This window comes from Grampus griseus (genome assembly GCF_964374135.1).
Source record: "Grampus griseus genome assembly, chromosome: 12".
NCBI lineage: Eukaryota > Metazoa > Chordata > Mammalia > Artiodactyla > Delphinidae > Grampus > Grampus griseus.
The window spans coordinates 81632336-81653319 of NC_139006.1; the positions used below are offsets into that span (position 1 = coordinate 81632336).

The following is a 20984-nucleotide window of genomic DNA, read 5'->3' on the forward strand; positions in this document are numbered from 1 at the left end:
CTATATAATTGTTTCCTGGATGAGTTAACAGCCACAGTCCAAATTAACAAAGGTTTAGCCAAAATTACATGAAGGAATGTAAACTGTATAAATGCTGAAAACAAGTTCCTCAAGAGTTCTTAAATCTGCTGATTCTTTATTCGGTAAAGGCCCACTGAGGCTGATGGTTTCACCACGTGCTAGAAGGAGAAGTGTTACAAACCCACTGTCTTCTAAAATCCATCTTTTCTTTAGTTATAAATATTTTCAAAGTGAGAAATTACACACGTAAATATGATGCAGAACTATAGTAGTTATTCTATAAATATGTATAATTATCATGGTAATTATCATGGTATATAATTGACATAATATTCACCCTTTAATTAATATATTTTAAAAATTCATTTTTTTCTCTAGTTCTTACTAATATAAAAAGAAAAAAGATTTAGAAAATAAAGATAACAAAAGAAGTCATAAAAGACATAAATTTAAATCAACCTAGTAAAGTTTAGAACCTGACTTTTTTTCTTCGCCTATAAGTCACAGTGAAAATTATTTGGCCTACCAAGATTGAAAAAGTTAAACTAATTCTGATACGAACAAAAAAATTAATATCCCAGAATTTAAAGACCAGGAGATAGAAAAGATAAGGAGCAGAATATTAATTCAAGAGGCCTAATATAAGACTCATATAATTTCTAGAAAAATAAAGAAAAAGGAAAAGTCATTTTTAAAATAAATAAATATGAAAAAAATTTGTCAGAGCCAAAAGAAATAGAACATCTGTGTCTCCAAATTAAGGAGCTTAATAAATATCAAGCAAGAGAAATGAAAAAAAGACATAGAATCATAAAATTCTAGAACATTAAAGACAAAGTGAAGATAGTAAAAGAAAAAGTCATCCATAAAGAGGTAAAAAGAATCAGATGGAAAAATTCTGAAGAGTGCCGGCATGTGCTCCCTCTTTCGTTTTGCCTTGTTGCAGCCGAGAAAGCAACATGGGTCACCAGCAGCTCTACAGGAGCCATCCGAGAAAATTCGGCCAGGGTTCTCACTCTTGCTGCGTTTGCTTAAATCGGCACAGTCTGATCCAGAAATATGGCCTCAATAAATGCTGCCAGTGTTTCCCAGTATGCGAAGGACATCGGCTTCATTAAGTTGAACTAAGTGTGAACTTCTTGAATGGGTCATCAAGCATATCTACTTTCCTCAGAAACAATACTAACTCTCTGTATATAAATAAAAATGTTAAAACTTAAAAAAAAAAAAGAATCAGATGGGTATCCAACTTCTCATCCGTAGGACGAGATGTTAGAAGACAGTGGAGCAAAATTCTTATGAGGAATGATTTCAGCCTAATACCTGGTAGCCCAAACTATCAATCCAGTGCAATTTAAATACATTTTCAAACAAACAAGAACTCAGAAGTTTGTCACTCATGCATTTGTTTTTAGGTAGGAATACAATTATTTTGAGGATGATTACTAGGAAAGGGGATTCTAACTGAAGAGAAAGGATGATTAAGAGCTTAGAAAAACTTGAGCTATGATATGGACTCACAATGCAAGAAAAAAAATTAACAGAAACTCCAAGGGCAAAAAAATCACCCAACGCCCAAATCAAGTTTTTAAATCACACACACACACACACACACACACACACACACACACACACACACACACACACACACAAATACCAGGAAAGTTTTCCTCTGAGTGCCAGAGGGGCCATAGCCCTGGAAGCATAGATAAGGAAGTGTAACAACAGCCCAACAAATAATGGCTCTGTAGCAAATTACTAGTTTTCACTTTTTAGAATCAACTTATAGATATAAGGAGGCTGTAGAAGAGAATCTAACCATAATCAGCCTTCACAAAGTAAAAGTAGAGATGAAACTGGCAAAGATTGGCAGTAGAAGTGGGGGACAAGATACCGGTAAATGCAACAACTTAGCCACATCTTAACTTCTAAATGGGGGCGGGCAAGAGATATGACCCATAGGTAAGGAGACCAGAAACAGCAGGGGTGACCAGGGGAGAAACTAAGACCACTAACAGAACTATATTGGCAGGACATTGTTTAAGTGAGCTAAATCCTATGTATTGACACAGTAAAGGAACAAACATACTCTATTACTGCAAACACACTATTTAGAGACAGGAAGGTAACTACCTGAAGAATTAAAATCAGTAGGAGGTAAAGCTGTCTCTGTGAATGAAGAGGGTAAAGAATTTCAGTATAAGCTCTATTAGCTTTTTTAACCATATATATTCATTACTTGAAAAAAATAATTTCTTCTAAAAATTCAAACATTTCACTCAAAATATTTTTAAGTTTCTCAAACAAAACCAGATGATCTGGAATATGTACATATTACATAACCATTATTTATTTTTTATTTGATTTATTTTAGCTAAGCATTTAGCCTGAATCCCCAATCTCCACGTGCCAGAGCTTCCTAGTAGCAATGGCACATTATCAACAGAGCTTTAATCACAGCAGTGAAGCCAAGTCCAGCATAAGCGCAAAAGATGGTGTGGCTCAGGCTTTCCACACATGACTAATGTACAAGGGCCAGAACAATGAAGCCTTTCACGCATGTACTAGGCTTCGCTCCATAGATTCATCAGTAATTGATGGGGCTGTCTTCTGGTAAAGTGGGGAAATCAGCACAGTCTAATTGCTCTGTCTCAGGACGTCTATATCCTTACCAGCCTTGCCCTCAGGTGAGCGCTCGGGCTGCCAGATCATCTGCAAAATTGCCAGGGAGAGCTGAGAAGGGCAGTATGCAAAGAAAGAAAACTCTTCAAATCACCAAGAGCCATAACAAATAAGTTTGCAAAGAAAACAGCAATTATATCATAGAATACTCCGATTAATTTGAAAATATTGATCTCAAGGATGCAAGAAGCTACAATATTACATTTAAGACATTTTACTCCTAGTGTCACAGTACTAACATATCCATTAGCTATGATTCAAAAGGAACTAGAAGCAAAACAAAATTGCATGTAAGAAGAATGGAGAATATTTTCAAGAAGAAAAAGGAATTATTTTGATACATAACAAATTTTTAAAATGCTATAATGTAATGCAGAGATTGAAAAAAATGACCCTAGTTACCTAAGAAATCCCTAACTGCATATAAATTATGAATATAGTTAAAATGGTATTGTTTCTCTGACACCAAGTACTTAGCATTTTGTGAAATCAATACTCAAAATGATCCATGATGAACACATTAGAAGATGAAAAATATGCATTGATAATTATAACATCAAATATGAAAACGATACATACTACAACTATAAATGAGTCGGCCATCTCTCTACAACACATATAAACACATATGCAGACAGTCTAGCTATGTCCACTGAGAGTGTATAGAACCAAAGACCCCTCCCTCGGAGCAACGAGCATATCTAGAACTCATTTCTATATACATTCTCCATTGAAAGAAATCAGGGCTCTTTGAGCAAATATCTGATTCCAGGGTGGCGCTGGGAAAGTCAAGAACATCTTGCTATGCCAGGAAGTAAACAAGTACTCAAAGGTTGATAAAGACATGTTAAAAGGATATAGGAGTCTTTGTGAAGGAAGTCCTCCTAGCCAAATCTGAAACAATCTGAACATCTAAATAAATAATGATAGAAAGAGATCATAATCCATGAAACATACTAAGAATCCTTGAGTCCATACTGGTGTAAATAAATAAGTGAATAAATAAATAAGAAAGGAAGGCTCTTCCTTACAGTAAAATGTAATTAATGTGGAAGAAATAATGGAATTAGAAAATCATCATTTGGCAACCATTCTGTAATAACTGCTTCAGACAAGAATCACAAATGGAAGTTAAAACTAATAAAAGTTGATGAGAAATAGATATTTTACAGTCTCAAAGCACCTCCTGGCAAAAGGAAAAATTTTAAGTCCACAATGGAGAAAACAGACCAACTCTACCTTAACCAAGTAAGCAAGGTTAATATCACCAGCAATGGGACAAAGAGATAGCCTATCTGCTGATATAATATAATAAGAAGCACAGAGCACTTCTGTGGCTTTTCTGCCAAAAATGCATAACCTGAATCAAATTCTGAGGAAACAGACAAAACTAATTAAAGAATATTACAAAAACTAAATAGGCTATGCTCTTCAAAAATGCCAAGGTCATAAATGTTAAAGATTTAGGAACTATTTTAGATGAAAGAAACTAAATAGACATGACAGCTATATGCAACATGTATTCCTAAATTGGATCCTAGATCCTGACTGTCTTCTTTTTGTTTGTTTTCTATGAAGGACAGTAGTGGGACAATTGGAAAAATTTGAATACTTGCCACATTTTGATAATTATTATAGTGATTCTGTAAGAGAATGTCCTTGTTTTTAGGAAACTCACAATTAACTATTTAGGGAAAATAGAAGTATATGTCTGCAACTCTCAAATAGTTCAGAAAAAAGACACTAGGTAGAGCTAAAGCAAATATGGTAAAATTATAACATTTGGGGAATCTGGGTGAAGGGGATATAAAAACTGCTATACTGTTTCTGCAACTTGCATTTAAGTCTAATTTTTTTTCAAAATAAAATTTAAAAAATAAAATAAAATATATGTGCCAACTCCTCTCACAAACATGGAAAGGAATGAAAGCATTAACAAGTGTATTTACACCACAAACTGACATCTCATTATATTACTTAAGTGCATGAAATTACCTTTACATTTAAATCTGTGACACCATTTTCAAGGGAAAGAACAACTTTAATATTGTAAAAAGTACACATAAGCTACCATGAGCATATATAAAACACTGTAGTAATGTTCTCTTGGTAGAACACTGTCTTCCCCCCACAGGCCATAAGCCCCAGAGCACTAAGTCAGATCATCTGTGAATCCCCAACATTTAAATACTCAACAAACATTTAGAGAAATGAACTGAAACAAACTACACAGATAATCCCTATCCAACAGCTTTCTTGTTATAATCAACTCTAAGATTCCATTCTGGTTGTTAAAGTTGCTGGGATATGGATTTGTGACATTAGTTCTCAAACTAAACCCAGAAACAGAATCTTCCACATCCAGGAATACTAAATCCAAGTCAGACTCTAGGAAACCAGTTTACAAGACGCTGCACAGCTGGGAACACAACATAGTTGAGGGTCCCTTGGACACTAATTCTGTTTTCCCTCCCTAAGAGAGGAATGTAGCCTTGAACAAAGAAAGGCCATTATTATAAACGCTGCTGTTAAAAAACAGAATAGAAAAGGTCTGTGATGCCCCGAGGACCGACGCACCAGGAACGGGGCCCTATGAGGGCTGCTGGGCTCCCCGGGAAGCTGCGCTGAGAGGCTCTTTACCTGTTCCTACTCTTCGTGACCGCCCACTCCCAGTGCGCTTCTGTATCCAAGGAAATCCAAATGGGAATTTCACTACAAAAAGTAAGACCTGATTTTCAACTTTATTTACTTAGCAACATCAAGAAGACTAACGGGATAAATGGAATGATTTGCACATCTCTACGCATTAGCAAAGACGGATAGAGGACCACTCTCTGTGGATGGGGCTGGGAGAAACATTTTTTTTTAATATTCAAAACATGGTCCTGAAATACACATTCCACCTAGGAAGATTAAGTTAAATAGTAAGAAATATGCAAGGCAGTAAAGGTATATATGAGAAGAACCTAATTTAATGGTATAGACATTAAATGCTAGTATCTTTCAGAGAAGAGGAAGATTAAGATGGATTGTAGCAGTTGGTGAAAGTATTTTTTTAAAAATACTTTCTTTAAATTAAAAAAAGTTTTATTGTACAACACACGGAATATAGCCAATATTTTATAATAACTATAAATGTAATATAAGCTCTAAAAACTGTGGATTACTATGTTGTACACCTGAAACTTATATTGTATATCAACTATACCTCAATTTAAAAAAAGAAAAAATAGTTTGCAAATGAAGTAAACGTTATCCAAAAGCCCCTTGAAAACACTGCTAAATTTTGGTAGCCTTATAAACAGACTAAGAAAAAGAAAAATTATAAGCTAAATCTTAAAACTTAAGAACTAAATTTTTATAAAATTTATAACTTTAATAAATTAAATATTCCTTTCAAACCCCCCCAAAATGTTTTAAGTGACTTATGCCTTACCTTGTTCCAGAAAAGATTTAAGCCCTATTACAAGGAAAGGTAAATTATAACATGAAAAGTACACCAGAAATGAAAGAAAAACAAAAGGTATGTAAACAGTGGAACCAGCTAAAAAGTATCTACCACATTTGATAAGAGAGCACTAAACTTTACTTAACAACAAAAGGAAACCCAGCCAGTTATATAACTCATAATTTATTTATGCAAATGATTCCCACTCAGAAGTACAATTTCAATAGTAACATGAAATAGAAATCTAGACCTGCTGTGTGGGGAAAGAATTGGGACAGAGGTAATAATCTTAAAGCAAACACTGCAGAACACCCAGTGGAACAAGAGTGTAAAGGGCATCAACTCAGACTTCAGGCACCAAGACAAAGTGCAAAGCAGTAAAAGCAGTTCTCTTTGTAAAATATTATTAATCAAATATCTACCTCAACCAAAATAAAATATTTACAAAGCTTCTATATACTAGTGCTACTTCCTGCTCTATCCTCCCAAACACTGCAAAACGTACACCAAGGCAAGTAAATGAAACATCTTATTGAATAAGATTATTACTCATCGTTCTACGAAAGACAGTTTTAATTTTAAATTACTGAAAAAGTAGCACCTTCTTTCTGGCTGTAGTAAACTGGCAAAGGTCACAACTTCTTGGAGATTATAAAATTCCATTATCTAGGCTTCCCTGGTGGCGCAGTGGTTGAGAGTCCGCCTGCCGATGCAGGGGACACAGGTTCGTGCCCCGGTCCGGGAAGATCCTACATGCTGCGGAGCGGCTGGGCCCGTGAGCCATGGCCGCTGAGCCTGCGCGTCCGGAGCCTGTGCTCCGCAACGGGAGAGGCCACAACAGTGAGAGGCCCGCGTACCGCAAAAAAAAAAAAAAAAAAATTCCATGATCTATATTTGAAGAATATCTTCCTCCCTTACTAGAGCAGCTGTTTCCACTTCGGGATTTAAAGTACCACTAAACTTTTAAAAATTGGGGGACATATACTAGATTACCAACTATTTTATACTACCAAGTGAGGACACTTAAAAAAAAATAACCAAAAACAAATTTTAAAAAGAGAGGAAGAAAATGTGAGTTTATTAAAAATACACAAAAAAAAGACTGATTTTCCTAATGTTGCTTAAGACTAGTAGAAGTTTCATCATCAAGTACTATTTTGGATTAGAGTAGCTCTCAAATATTTTTGATTATGGCCAACATAGGTGAAGCAAAAGACTCTAAAAGCGTACTTAAACCACTGTTTTCAACTTTTTTAGTAGAAAATTAATTCTGTGATGAAGAACTGGAAAATAACAAAATCAAAAAGCTGCACTAAGCATGTCACCAGTAGCAAAAAGGAGCTGTATACTATTTAACTTACTAGAAAAAAATGTGAACTTCTACACATGGTTTTATATTATAATGTCCCAAGAGCTTTAATAGAACCCAGAAAACTTATCACTCTTGCCTTTATATTTATTTCAATAATTTAAAAAAAACTCACTGGCAGTACATCACAAAGGTTATAGTATACAAATGTCACTACTTTAACAATGGGAGTAGAGATCATTTGCATTTGAGCCAAAAATAACATTTTTAAATGTAGTTATTGGATAACAGGCATCAAAACCACTACACTGTTAATGTAAATATTAATCCTGTGTAGTCTTTTCTAATTTGTCTCCTATGGTTTTATTACAACACAGACTGTGAATAACAACCATCATCAGAAGGCACGTTAAACAAATTAAAGGAGCCAGTGGACAAGCAGCCTGGGATTTTCAATAACTGGCAGCATTAAACTGGGTTTGCAAAGCTTGGAAAAGTGAAGCTTCCAAGAGTTAAATGAGATCCAGGCCTTAACGACCACCAGGATTCAAGCTCTAGGTGACTGCCCCAAAAGCTGCCCTCACTACAGCTCAACTAGATTCAGTAACTCCTCCAAATATATTCTAACGAAAACTTAAAAAGAAACCTTAGATCTTATCTAAGATCCTGGGGGATGAGATGCAACAGTGTGATACATATGCACATATAGGATGAGGACATATGGATAAAGACATGGGTAGAAAAAAAGCATGTCTCATTTGCCCCAGGTGAGCACTTTTCTATCCTCCAAATCACCTAAAAAGCACTAGGCTATAAAAAAAGGTTAGGTAAAACTATCTACTGACTTGTCGTTCAGAACATGATACAAAAAATTAATCTAAAAGAAAGCAAAGAAAGATAAATTATGACTCAGTGTACTTACCCAGAAAAGAAAAAAGAAGTTAACATCAATGCATATTTAACTACAAACGAATTTGTTTATTATTATTAAATTAGAGAGACAATAAGGTGAGTGCGAAAGAGAAACTGCCTGGACTGAAAGCAAAAGGGTGTGATTTAGGGCCGACTACTTAAACCTGCTGTGCTAAATTTTCTTAATCTAAAAAATGAGGATAATAATGGTTCATAACTCAAACCATTACACAAGCTGATATTTGTTATGTTTCTAGACGAGTGCCTAGTACATAGTAAACATGTCAGTGATTATTATTTCTGTTTAAAATTATTTTTAACACCACAGAGAAGAATTTGTAAATCTGATCAAGCATAAAAAAAGTCTACATTCTCTTTCAAGAGGTCCTGTTGGCTTGTATAAAGTTTCATCAGTAAGGAAATATATACATATACACATATATACACATATATATATATGCTGAAACTTTATCATCACTTAATCTCAAATATCTACTAGGTTGATAATTGTTTAAAGTCACCTACCTGCCAAGTATAACCCTTTATGATTTCTGAAGGCATTGGAATTACAAGGAGATTTTGAAAAATAAATGCAGCCTGAAATTAAAGGAAAAAAATGTCAATACTGCCATCTTGTTGTCATGTCTGAAATAACCAATATAGTGTTATTTAATAACAAAAAAGCATATCCCTGGTCAGCTGCACATGCTGAGAGGTCATTATGAGAACTCCCCACTGCCCTTCCTGTTAGGTGATGACATAGTAGTGGGGGAAACTACTTCACAAGCAAAGATATTTTTTCCTATTTCAGAATTTTGTCTTTCCAAAAAATGATCTGTAAACCATAAACTGTTCTGGTAGTATTTAAGAAATCGACTTCATGTTTCTATTATCCTCCTACAGATCATATACACACACCTTTCTCCCTATCTCTTTCTTCCTCTCTCATACAAGCTCCTCCCAATAAAAAACTGCTAACTAGAAATACAAACCACAAATGTCCAACTTAACCTCCTAGGTCCTGAAGATGGTCAAATTAAAAAATCATACTAATTATGAACACTGATTATCTATTTAGTGAAAGATTATAACGGGAGAATAACCAGAGTAACAGAGGGGATCCAAAGGGAGTGAAATTTTCAACCACCTTAACTGGAAGCCAGTAGACAGTCTTTAAAGTTGGTAAATCAAGAGGAAGCTACAAGTTTAAGCATTATTATTAAAAAAAAAAACAAATAATAAGAAAACTACAGCCTTTGGATTTTGAAACTGGAAACTGGCTAATGGTGGGCCCAGGAGCTGCTGTTTTCTTTACAAGCTTCTAAGCATTATTTGATTACTGTTCTTAAAATGGTCTGCATCACTCATCACTTTGATAAAAGCAGCAGTAAAGAAAATAACAAACTATTTAGAAAGAATTAAAATAGCATTTACTTTTCCTCTTACATGTTATATAATAAATACTACAGAGTATTTGACAGCCCCTTATCTTAAGTAAAGCTTTATAAACTTACACACTGAGATCATATAAAAGTAATTTCTTTTCCTGTGAACTACTTTTCAATGTGTAATAAAATAGAAGAGTCCATTTAAAATGCACTGAATTCTGCTTTGATCTTTCAGAGTAAAGGACTCCTGTTCTGACTGTGAATCAATACCATTTTGTTCTCTATAACCATTTCATTTCAGTTGTTCGCAGGTCAAAGAGACAACGGTCAGTGGTGAGCCCACAGTGTTGAACAGGGAGTATGGTTCCTAAGAACTACTACAACAGGTCTCTGAGGGAAAACGGGTGGGGCTAAACAGACAGGCCTACCTCCCGGCGTACCATGCTGCACTCCGACTGGTCCAGAAGAATGTTCACCACGGTTCCCCAGAGCCCACCAGAAATGTTTTGACAACTGTTTGCTAAGGCCACACAGCCAGTTTCAAGGGTAGTCAGTGCCGATCCTAATCCCAGTGAAGTGAACCTCACCTGTTCAAATTAGAGAAAACGTTGTGAAACCAAAGAACCCGATTTCACAACATGAATTCTCAATTTTTCTGGTACATAAAATATCACATTTTTATGATACTGTCTTGACGATCCTAAATTATAAGATACTTAAAGAATACTGTCCTATAAGTTTATGAGCGAATAAAACTCCTATTCCATGATTTAAGAAAAGTAATAATATAGGTTATAAAAGCTAAATAAAAGCAAATGTCACAAAAAGTCAAAACCAGCTATAAGACAGACTAAAAATTATAGTTCAAAAGTCTTTTTCTAGGGAAAGCATAGGGTGCCTACGTATCTTTCATGAACATGATTCTTGTTTATTTCTCATTTTTAAGAGGATACTATTATTTTGTTCCACCTTCCTTAATTTTTCAGTGTTTCTTTCAAACAAATGGTTTTAACTTCTTTGAAACTTCTTTTCAAACAGAAGTAATTGAATTATCTTTTTAAAAGGTACTTAGTATTTTCCCCAAAATTCTTTTAAAAGAAAAATGTTTCAAAAGAGATTGACATGGTGTAACGTTTGCCATAGTACCCCCACTGCTCAAGCTACGTATCGGGTGAACTTGTGAATTTTGATTTCAGAACAGAGTTTCACTGATAACCACAGGGTAACAAACAGCAATGCAGTCATAAGGCAGTCAAGCACCAAGTCCAAGTTCAATGTGGCTCGAGAATGTATCTCTAGCTGTTAACAGCACTATATTATATACACAAAAATTTGCTAAGAGGGTAGATCTTATGGTAATTGTTCTAATTACAAAAACAAGCAGTAAGAGGACAGAAGAAACTTCTGTAGGTGAAGGATATGTTTACGGCATTGAATCTGGTGATGTATATTTCAGGGCTGTATACTTATCTCCAAATTCATGAAGTTGTACACATTAAATAGGTACAGCTTTTTGTATGTCAATCATATCTCAATAAAGTGGTTTAAAAAAATCAAATCAGTAGACAAATGGCTAAAACTGGAAAATTCATTAATATAAAACGCTGCATTGTAATGATACTATTCTATTACATGACACTCAAAAGTCACTTGGCTGCTATCCTTCTAAACTGTTTAAAAATGGCTCGACTTCTCCAATAATATTTTGCTGTTCTTTATAAAACTGATAGATTCTATAATAGTTCCTTTCTTACTATTTTTAATCTGTACTCTGAATCTGACTGAATAGGGGGTACCATGAACTGAATAATGTACCCCCAAAATTCATATGTTGAAGCCCTAACTCCTAATGTATTTGAGGAGAGGGCTTTTAGAAGATAATTAAGGTTAAATGAGACCATGAGGATTGGGTCCTAATCTGATAGGATTGGTGGCCTTATAAGAAGAGGAGGAGAGAAAAGGTCATATGAGCATGCAATGAAAAGGGAACCATCTGAAAGCCAGAAAGAGTCCTCACCAAACTTGACCATGTGGGTGGGCACTTTGATCTTCACGTCCAGCCTCCAGACGTGTGAGAAAATAAATTTCTTTGTTCAAGCTACCTAGTCTATGGTGTTTTATTATGCAGCCCAAACTGACCAAGACAGGGGGTAAATACAGCTTAAGGTATAGCACTAAAATAACCTCATTTTGGAAAATATGAACAAGTATATGCATACATGTTTTGTTTCATTTGTTCTTTAATCTACACATAATGGACTCGATTTTCCTTCACACTGACCTCTGGGTCTCGGTCAACCCACAACGGAATCAACCAAGCCAATCCCTGTTGAGTGGTAGCATGTTCTTCACTGTGACTACCCAAAGGCAAGAACCAAAGTGACATCCACTCCTAGAATGAAAAAAAGGGAACAGAAACGCATCAGGTACATTTCTAAGGATAAAACAGAGTTCAAAATAACTGAATTTTTAAAAATCAAAACAAAGTAGAAATATGCTTAAGACTTGGTTTTAATTCATTATTTAGCCAACACAAGGCAAACAACAATCTCAGCTCCTCCTTAAAAAGTTATACATAACAATTTTTCTTCAGAACAGCTACTTTCCCCATGATTTAGATAAAACATAGTTCTCTAGTGCATGCAGATTTCAATCAAAATAAATTTAAAATAAAATTCAGATTTGTGTAATATACAGCTTCTAGGAAACATCTTTGACAAAAATCATTTTTGTCTCCTAAAAAGACAAGTCAAAAGACATTTTCCTAGAGTAAACATATAGGCTTGAAACGTGTTAGACACAGCACATTCCCTTTCTAGCAACTGTGGGAAGACAGACAGCTTTGAAAGCTCTCACCGAGCTCTGGGCCTGGGCCATCATCTCATGGGATAAGTGAAGCAAGCAGAGAATCGTGCTCTTTGTGACACCTTTTCCCATGAAGGACATAGCATTTCCTCCACGCTCCACATAAAAAGAAGTAATGACCTGAAAAACAAATGCAAACAATTTTGTGGCAGCTTTACTCTTAGTGGCTAAATATATACCTTTCTACTGACTTGTCTGAATTGAATCCTAACCACATAAAGTATATTATAATATTCTTAGTTTATACATTTAAAAGTGGTTAAGAAGGTAAATTTTATGTTATGTGTATTTCACCACAATTAAAACAAACATTCTTCGTTTAAATTGTTCTCCTTTGGAATTTGTACAAAGAATGTGTAGTATCCTCCTAGAAGATTTTGTGATTTAAAATATGCCCGTAACATTCTTCAAATGTTATAGTATCCTTTAAGTAAAAGAGTTTATTTTATAAATACCTTGTTGAAAAGTATACTTAGAAATTGCTAGCTATACAAAACTCTTACTAACTACCAGATTTAGGCTAAGTTTTCTGGAAGTATGGTTTGAATGTAAATGGACATTTACATTTCTAAGGATCTTAGATTTCCACTCCATATTTAAGCATATACTTATTACTTCAATCACTGCCTGTCAACTTCTTCTCTCCCACATACCTGAGGGCTTTAACACATTTCCATCAGTAACAACAAAAGAAATGTTTCTTATCTGAAGCTATTATGCCCTTATCTGAGAAGCTGAATCAGAATGAACATGGGGAGTTAGGACACAGCAGTCTGAGAAAAAGTCCTTCCACCTGATTTAGAAAATCCTTTAAAATATGTGACAAACTCTTCTGGAAAATTTCTGTGTAAATCACATATTGTCCCCCATATAGAGGTTCAATAAATATTTGTTGACACTGAATAACAAGCATCATTACAGCTTTCAACTCAAAATAAAAAATTTAAAGTGACAAAAGATCACTTTATAATTCACAAAATTTTAATAAAAAAAAGAATGCTAACTATATTTAGGTGGCAATACATTATGAAGGAAAAACTTGTGAATCAAAGCAATCAAAACCACATGTTATCTAATACAGCAGAAAGTATTTCAATTCATCCACCCAAGGACTCAATGCTTTTATTCAGCACAGTAAGCCATTTTGTCTTATAACAGAGACTACTTTTTAGTTTGGATTCTTTTCAGCTCATGCAGCAAAGAAGATTAGTTTAAAAAAAATGGCATAAATATAAATCAAGTTAGGCACAGCTTATTTAACAAAAGCAATTTATTCGTAAGATAACTTGGGGATTTTGACTTAAATCAGAATTTTCATAAACCAAATAACTGTATAGTATGTCTGAAAATGAAACAGTTTGGCCAGGGGTTAACAACTACAGGTGACTGCTACAGGAGCCCTGCTCTACTATTCTTTCTGCCTATGTATATGTTTAAGGTTTTTATAATTAAAAGTTTAAAACTTTAAGGGACTATTTTAGAAGAGATCCAAATGATCAAGTCTTTATTATCTTCTTATACGTCACTGGAGAGAGCTATATTGTCATGGTTTAGGTTCTAGCTTAAAAGGGATAAGTCAAGAACGTTGATATTATCTCCTTTCAACTTACCGTCAGATCCCTGGAATTATACTTCATATATAATTTTTAAGGCTTTATTTATCATAGTTTATTCACCTATCATAATGAATCATGCTTAGTCTAAAAGTCTCATTTCCCAACCACAAAAGGCAAATACTGCATTCAAATTTCACTGTGCAGAAACAAAATATCTAATAATGAATTACAACCTCCATCTGAAAAGGAATCAGCTTTAATCACTGAGAAACTATGAAGCAAATCATTTGGACCAACAATGGCTTGTTTCAATGTCCAGTTACATGAGCATTACTTTATTCTCTAAAAGATCAATTTAGCCAGTAGTAAAATAAAGAAACCTGTTTATCTAGCTAAGTAAGCAGAAGGACCCAAGTAAGATTTAATAGGACTCCGACACAATTTCTAACAAAAGTGACAGGTTTTTTTCATATTATTTTCCTGTCATTTAATGTAAAGACATAAAGATTTTCTTCCCAAGATGTTATATGAAGCATAACATGTACTCCTCTGTTTATACCAAATAAAGATTTGTTATCAGGTTTTCATAACAGTGAAACATTATAAAACAAGCATCACACTTTATATCTATTCCTTAGCTAATAAACTGTATTGATTTTTATTACCTCAAAGACAACTGAGCTTAAAATGACAGTATTGTCTTTTTTCCCCCCGACTTCTTACTGAGAACTAAGCCTTTTTGTTCTCCAATAACATAGAAAGCTCATTTTAATTTCAGGTATTTGAAACACAGGTGTGATCTGAAGTCTCTCCTGTTACACAATTTTACAAACAAAAGTACTTCTGAGGGTTTCTAAATATAAACAATGTAACACTTCTTCAATTACTGCTGTAGTAGGTCCTCACATATCCCTGATCTGAAACAGATAAAAATCACTTAATAGAGGAGATGTTTTCCAAAAGGTTTTTAAATGGAGTATTTATAAATCACATTACAAATAATGCTATAAATTAGGTACTTGTAGACTGAATTATATTAAATGCATTGGAGGAGCTTATTTCTTAAAAAACACTATGGTAAGTTTTTAGCTAATACATCTATTCTAAAAAATTCATATTATTTCTGATCATGGACACCTTGAAGCATGAGATAATTAATTTACTGACAGTTTGCTCTTTTTCAGTATTTACAAGTATTCAAGATAAAAAAATTATTTCATTAAAGTGACTACACTAAAATTCATATTAAATTTTATAGTACAGCTGAGAGTATTTAGAATTTTGAAATATTTTTTAAAAAACAAGATGTACTTTTGGAAACAAATCCTAGATAATATCATCTGAAGCATGATTTACAGCTCAATATATAAACATCACCTAAAGTATGATTTAATAATGAAAATACAAAAATTAAACACACATCATTTACATTCATTTACATCACATTTCCAGTTATTCAAACTTTATTCTAATTTTAAAATCATAGATAAGATACAACTAAATTATTCACTATCTGTCCACTATGTACAAATCACTGTCCTAGGCCAGTGGGGAGCTGAGGGTAGCGGAAATGGTCCACAGATGATTCTCACAAGCTCACAGTCTAACAGATCAAAGCATAAAGCAAAATAAAAATACAATGTATTAAGTGCCATAATAGTGGCATATATAAACTGCTTGAGGTACATAACCTGTAGAAGAGATCAGTCAGCCAAGTAATACTTACTGGGTGACTATGTGTGAAAGAATAAAAAAAGGCTTACTAAAGGAAGGCAAATGAACAAGTGAGATCTTCAACTTTGTGTAGAGATTGCCACCCAAAGAGAAAAGAAGCTATATAAAAGAAAGACTTTTTTTTTTTTTTGCGGTACACGGGCCTCTCACTGTTGCAGCCTCTCCCGTTGCGGAGCACAGGCTCCGGACACGCAGGCTCAGCGGGCCCAGCCGCTCCGCGGCATGTGGGATCTTCCAGGACTGGGGCACGAACCTGTGTCCCTTGCATCGGCAGGCGGACTCTCAACCACTGTGCCACCAGGGAAGCCCAAGAAACAGACTTTTTAAGCATGCTTTTTTATTTAATGAGAAGAACCACATATAACTGAAACTTCAAGAGATGTGGGGAAAATTTTAAACAGAGATAAGACTCAAAATGCTAGATTATAATGAGCCTTATGCACTTGAAAAAGGAGATTGGGAGTGAAAGGTTTCTGTTTCGAAGGATGATCTGGTGGTGGGTAGAGACCAGTGGCAAGTAGAAACGTACAGCACAAAAAGGAATAGGAAGTTACGGACACGATTTGGTCAAAACATTCCATGTCTAGAAAGCCCATCACTTCTGATCAGTTTATTCATGTTCCAAACCTCTCTCTACACTGCTTCCTACAGGAGCCTTGCCTGAATTCCTAACAGTTAAAGATGCCAACCTCTATAACTGAACCTTTCAAGGCAAGCAATGCTGGCAGACTTGGTCACTAAGCAAACAGTGATCCATTTATAGATCTAGACAGTTTATTACTTACATAAAAAGCATAAGCAAGAGTAGGCAAAGGTGCCAGCTCTCAGTGTCCCTTTTACAGGGTGACACTGAAACCAAGGGGCCAGATGACAGCAGTGCAATGGCAGCGCACTCTTGCTGAGGAGCTCAGGCCAAGCTGCAGCTGAACCATCTATAGCCTGCTGCCGTACCCCAAGGGAGCGAGGCAGAAAGCCCACGAGTGCATCAGAACCCAGGAGGTGATAAAAACAGGCCCGTGACACACTTCCTAAGAGAAAGTGAAGTGAATGAGCAACGGCCTTGTAGCAGTTCCTTACAGGCTTCTCACGTTCCAAAAGGATCACAGGAAGTTCTGCCAGAGCTTAGATCAGCCGCACCTAAGCCCTGCCTACGTGGCCCATGTGCAAACACACAAAGCTGCCAGGGTACCGTGGCAAAGCTGTTCTCTTACAGAAACCTATCACTGCTCTATTCACTGCAACATTCGTAAAATATACTGAACTAAATGATGATGAAAACAAGGCATAAAGTTAAGGCCATGACTGGAAGGTGATTAGAGCTAAAAATATATTTTTGAGAAAATTAAAAAAAAAATCAGTGAAGTAAGGCTCTACCTTAAAAAGGTAGGAAAAAGCCATAAATTAAACCAAAATAAGAAGGATATAAATACAGGCAGAAATTAATAAAAGAGGGGAAAAAACATTAAAGGGGGATAAACAAAGCCAAAGATTCATTCTTTGAAAAGACTAATAAAACATACAAACCACTAGTAAGGCCAATCAACAAAACTGGAGAGAAGGAAAAATCAATGTCTGGAATGAAATGGGACCTCACTACAGATCTGACAGATATTTTAAAAACAAGATGATGTGATGAACAATTTTAGGGCAATGAATTTGAAAATTCAGATAAAATTCAGTAAAACATAGCTTACTAAGATTGACACACAAAAAATAGGAAATCTGAGCAATTCTAGATCTACTTTAAAAATTTACTTCATCTATAATCTTCCCAAAAAGAAAACTCCAGTCCCAGATTGCTATACTGTCAACTTAACATTTAAGGAAGAAATAACACCAATTCAAGCCAACTATTCCAAAAAGAAAAAAGAGGAAGTTACATAAAGAAAAAGAGAAAATTATATAAGGATGGACTTATTTTGATATTAAAAAACTGACAGAAGTTTTATGAGAAAGAAGATAGATATAGTAATTCTAGAAACTTTTTTTGCCAATGAAAATAGGTAGAATAATTCTAAAAACATTAACAAACTCAATCTGTTTATATATAAAAAGAATAATACATCACAAACTAGTTGAAATTTTTCCAGAAATGTAAGGTTGTTTACCATTTTTAAATCAACCAATGAAATCCATCATCTTATGGAATACAAAAAAAAAAAAACCATATGATTATCTTAAAAGATACAGAAAAAGCAATACACACTTATGATTAAAAAAAACTGTTAGCAAAGTAAGACTAAAAGAAAATGTCCTTAATCTGACTTTTCTTTAAGTAATTGAAAAAAGACTACCACAAACAGCTTACTAAAAGATAAAGCATTGAAGGCCTTTCCTTTGAGTTTGGAAGCAAGGACTGCTGGGTACACAATTAACATATAAAAACTGAATATATTTCCATACATCAGCAATAGTTAGAAAATAAAATTTCACAGAAGATATAATATACTCATTTTCAACACAAGTGTACAATGGCAGTATCTAAAATTGCCCTAAACAGGAAGAAAGAGAAGCCAAATTGTCCTTCAGCATTGTAGTAGAGAGAATACTACACAAAAATGAAATTAAACTCCACCTACAGGAAGCAAAATGAGTTAACTCTCATAAGCATAATGTTAAAGAGAAATACATTCCATTTAACAAAATCAAGAGAATGAGAAATTATTGTATATATGGACACATAATTAAGTGGTAAAACCATCAAGAAATGCAAAGAAGTTATTACCGTAAAAATCAAAATAACAACTACCTTCAGAGGAGTAGAGACTGGAAGTGGTTATGACGAAAGCTTCTAGGGTGGTGGCTACTCTCTATCTTAGGATCAGGGTGGTGACATGTGTGTTCATTATGTGATAATCAATGAACTATGTATTTACGTTTTGTGTATTTTCTGCATCTGTTGTATTTTACAACAAAAGGGTTAATAAATGCAAAATAAGTTACCCAAATAAAGGGGCTTAATGAAGTGTAAGCCTTACTTTTCTTGAAAATGAGCTTATTCATAAAAGTAATCTTACTTATATATTTGCTAATAAAAATCATTAACACATTTAAGCATTAATGAGCCATAAACACTGAATAATAATCTACATTAAATATAATAACACATACAGTACACCTAATATTGTGCCTGGTACACACTGAGTGGTCAGTAAATAGTAAATAGCTATCATTTGGGGGTTTGTAAATAGCTATCATTTAGGGGTTTTATTATTGCTGTTTACAGTTATTGACTATTTTTACTTACTTCGAGGAGACCTGACAAGTACTTCACACAAATTTCTAGTGGCTTTGTGAAAGGAGAGTGTGCGCTCCATCCCGGGAATGCTGTAAGGTGGGCCATCCCTCGTAAGGTCCTCTCGAGGGACGGCAGGCCGTAGAAGCGAGGAGCATCCGTGACTCTCAGACACTGGAGCAGTTTCAGAGCCAGCTGCGTTTGGAAAACGTAAAAAAGTTCCAAGCATTTCCTGTGTACGTAAAGGAGGAAAAAAAATCAACCATGGAACAAACGTAACTGGCTTAATGGGCTTTCTTGGTGGTGGTGGAGGGTTACTAGCAACTTACTGTATCAAAAAAGTATGAACTAGTGGAAATGGCGGGAAATGGCAGAAAATACTCCCTCTTAAAACAAGACTTTTTAAGAAAAACATAGTTAATATACCATCCAGAGTATATGATGTAAAATATAAGTAACAATTACATTGAAAAATGCATAAATGGGTATTATTATTGCCAACCAATAATGAAATTAGAAGTTAACATAGAGTTACCACATGAACCAGCAATTCCAGTCCTAGGTATATACTCAAGAACTGAAAACATATGTCCACACAGAAATTTGCATATGAATGTTCATAACATCACTCTTCACAACAGTGAAAGGTAGAAACAACTCATATGTCCCCCAACAGATGAATGGATAAGCAAAATGTGGCATATCCATACATGGACTATTATTTAGTCACTGTCATCTGCTACAACATGCATGGACCTTGAAAACATGATGTTAAATGAAAACAGCCAGACACAAAAGGTCACATACTGTTTCACTCCATTTATATGAAATGTCCAGAATACACAAATTCATAGAGAAAGAAAGAAGATTAATGGTTACCAGGGGCTTGGGTAAAGGGCAAATGGGGAGAGACTGCTTAATGGGTACAAAGTTTCTTTTGGGGGTAATGGAAATGTTCTGGAATTAAACAGTGATAGTTGTACAACACTGTATATATACCAAAACCCACTCAATTGTACATTTTAAAATGGTTAAAATTGTGAATTTAAAATTTTTAAGTCAGAGCTACAGATATACATTTGAAAATCATCCATGCAAAAATAGTTGTACAGTCATAGAAATGGGTATGACTGCTCAGGCAGATGTGTAGAAAATTGAGAGAACCAAGAACTAAACCTAGAGACAACAAAATACTCTGTGTGTGTGTGTGTGTGTGTGTGTGTGTGTGTGTGTGTGTAATTACAATCAGGCTATATCAGAAATTGATCTGAACTAAAAAACAAACCACCACAACTGATTTTTACTGAAGTCTTTTCTCCTCTTAATTTGAAACTAATGAAAAGTAAGACCCTTTAGAAATCAAAAGAAAACTAGGTTCTGTGTGAAGTTCCCAGACCTCCAATAATACAAATGGTACCTGTCGGTAAGTGCCACGGAACCGAGCAGCAGGGTGTTGAAGAGAGCGACCAGTTCTTTCTGGAGCTGCTGCCGGACGGCGGTGCGGATGTCATCTGCTTCCTCTCGCGCCTGGGACTCTGTCAGAAGCAGCAGCTCCAATAGTGGGTTTGGACTCTAAAAAATGGAATTTGTAAAACATATATTTACCCTCTAATGGAGCTGTATGCTGTTTCCCATAAAGGTTTTTTTTGCTAATCATGTTCTGGAGTAACTAAGTTATAGCGCCTAAATCGTAGGTTCCTACGGCATTAGTAGAGATGTTCTCAACTCAAAAGGTGCTTCATATGTTAACTCAAGAAAAGGAAAGCATATCCATTACAGAAAACTGAGGAAAATAGAGAGAAGCACAATGAGAAAAACAAAAGCCACCCATAAT

General features: G+C 34.9%; 1 protein-coding gene across 3 annotated transcripts in view; it reads right to left on the reverse strand.

Moving 5' to 3' along the window:
- Positions 1-20984, reverse strand: part of RTTN (rotatin) — a 138058-nt gene that overhangs the window by 53632 nt on the left and 63442 nt on the right. For all 3 annotated transcript variants that reach the window (XM_082668203.1, XM_082668202.1, XM_082668204.1), the window contains exons 27-32: positions 20568-20722; positions 19163-19382; positions 12617-12745; positions 12042-12152; positions 10189-10347; positions 8898-8969 (exon numbers count right to left, since the gene is read on the reverse strand). In XM_082668203.1, coding sequence (XP_082524329.1) covers positions 8898-8969; positions 10189-10347; positions 12042-12152; positions 12617-12745; positions 19163-19382; positions 20568-20722 — 846 coding nt within the window. The remainder of the gene's footprint in view (positions 1-8897; positions 8970-10188; positions 10348-12041; positions 12153-12616; positions 12746-19162; positions 19383-20567; positions 20723-20984) is intronic.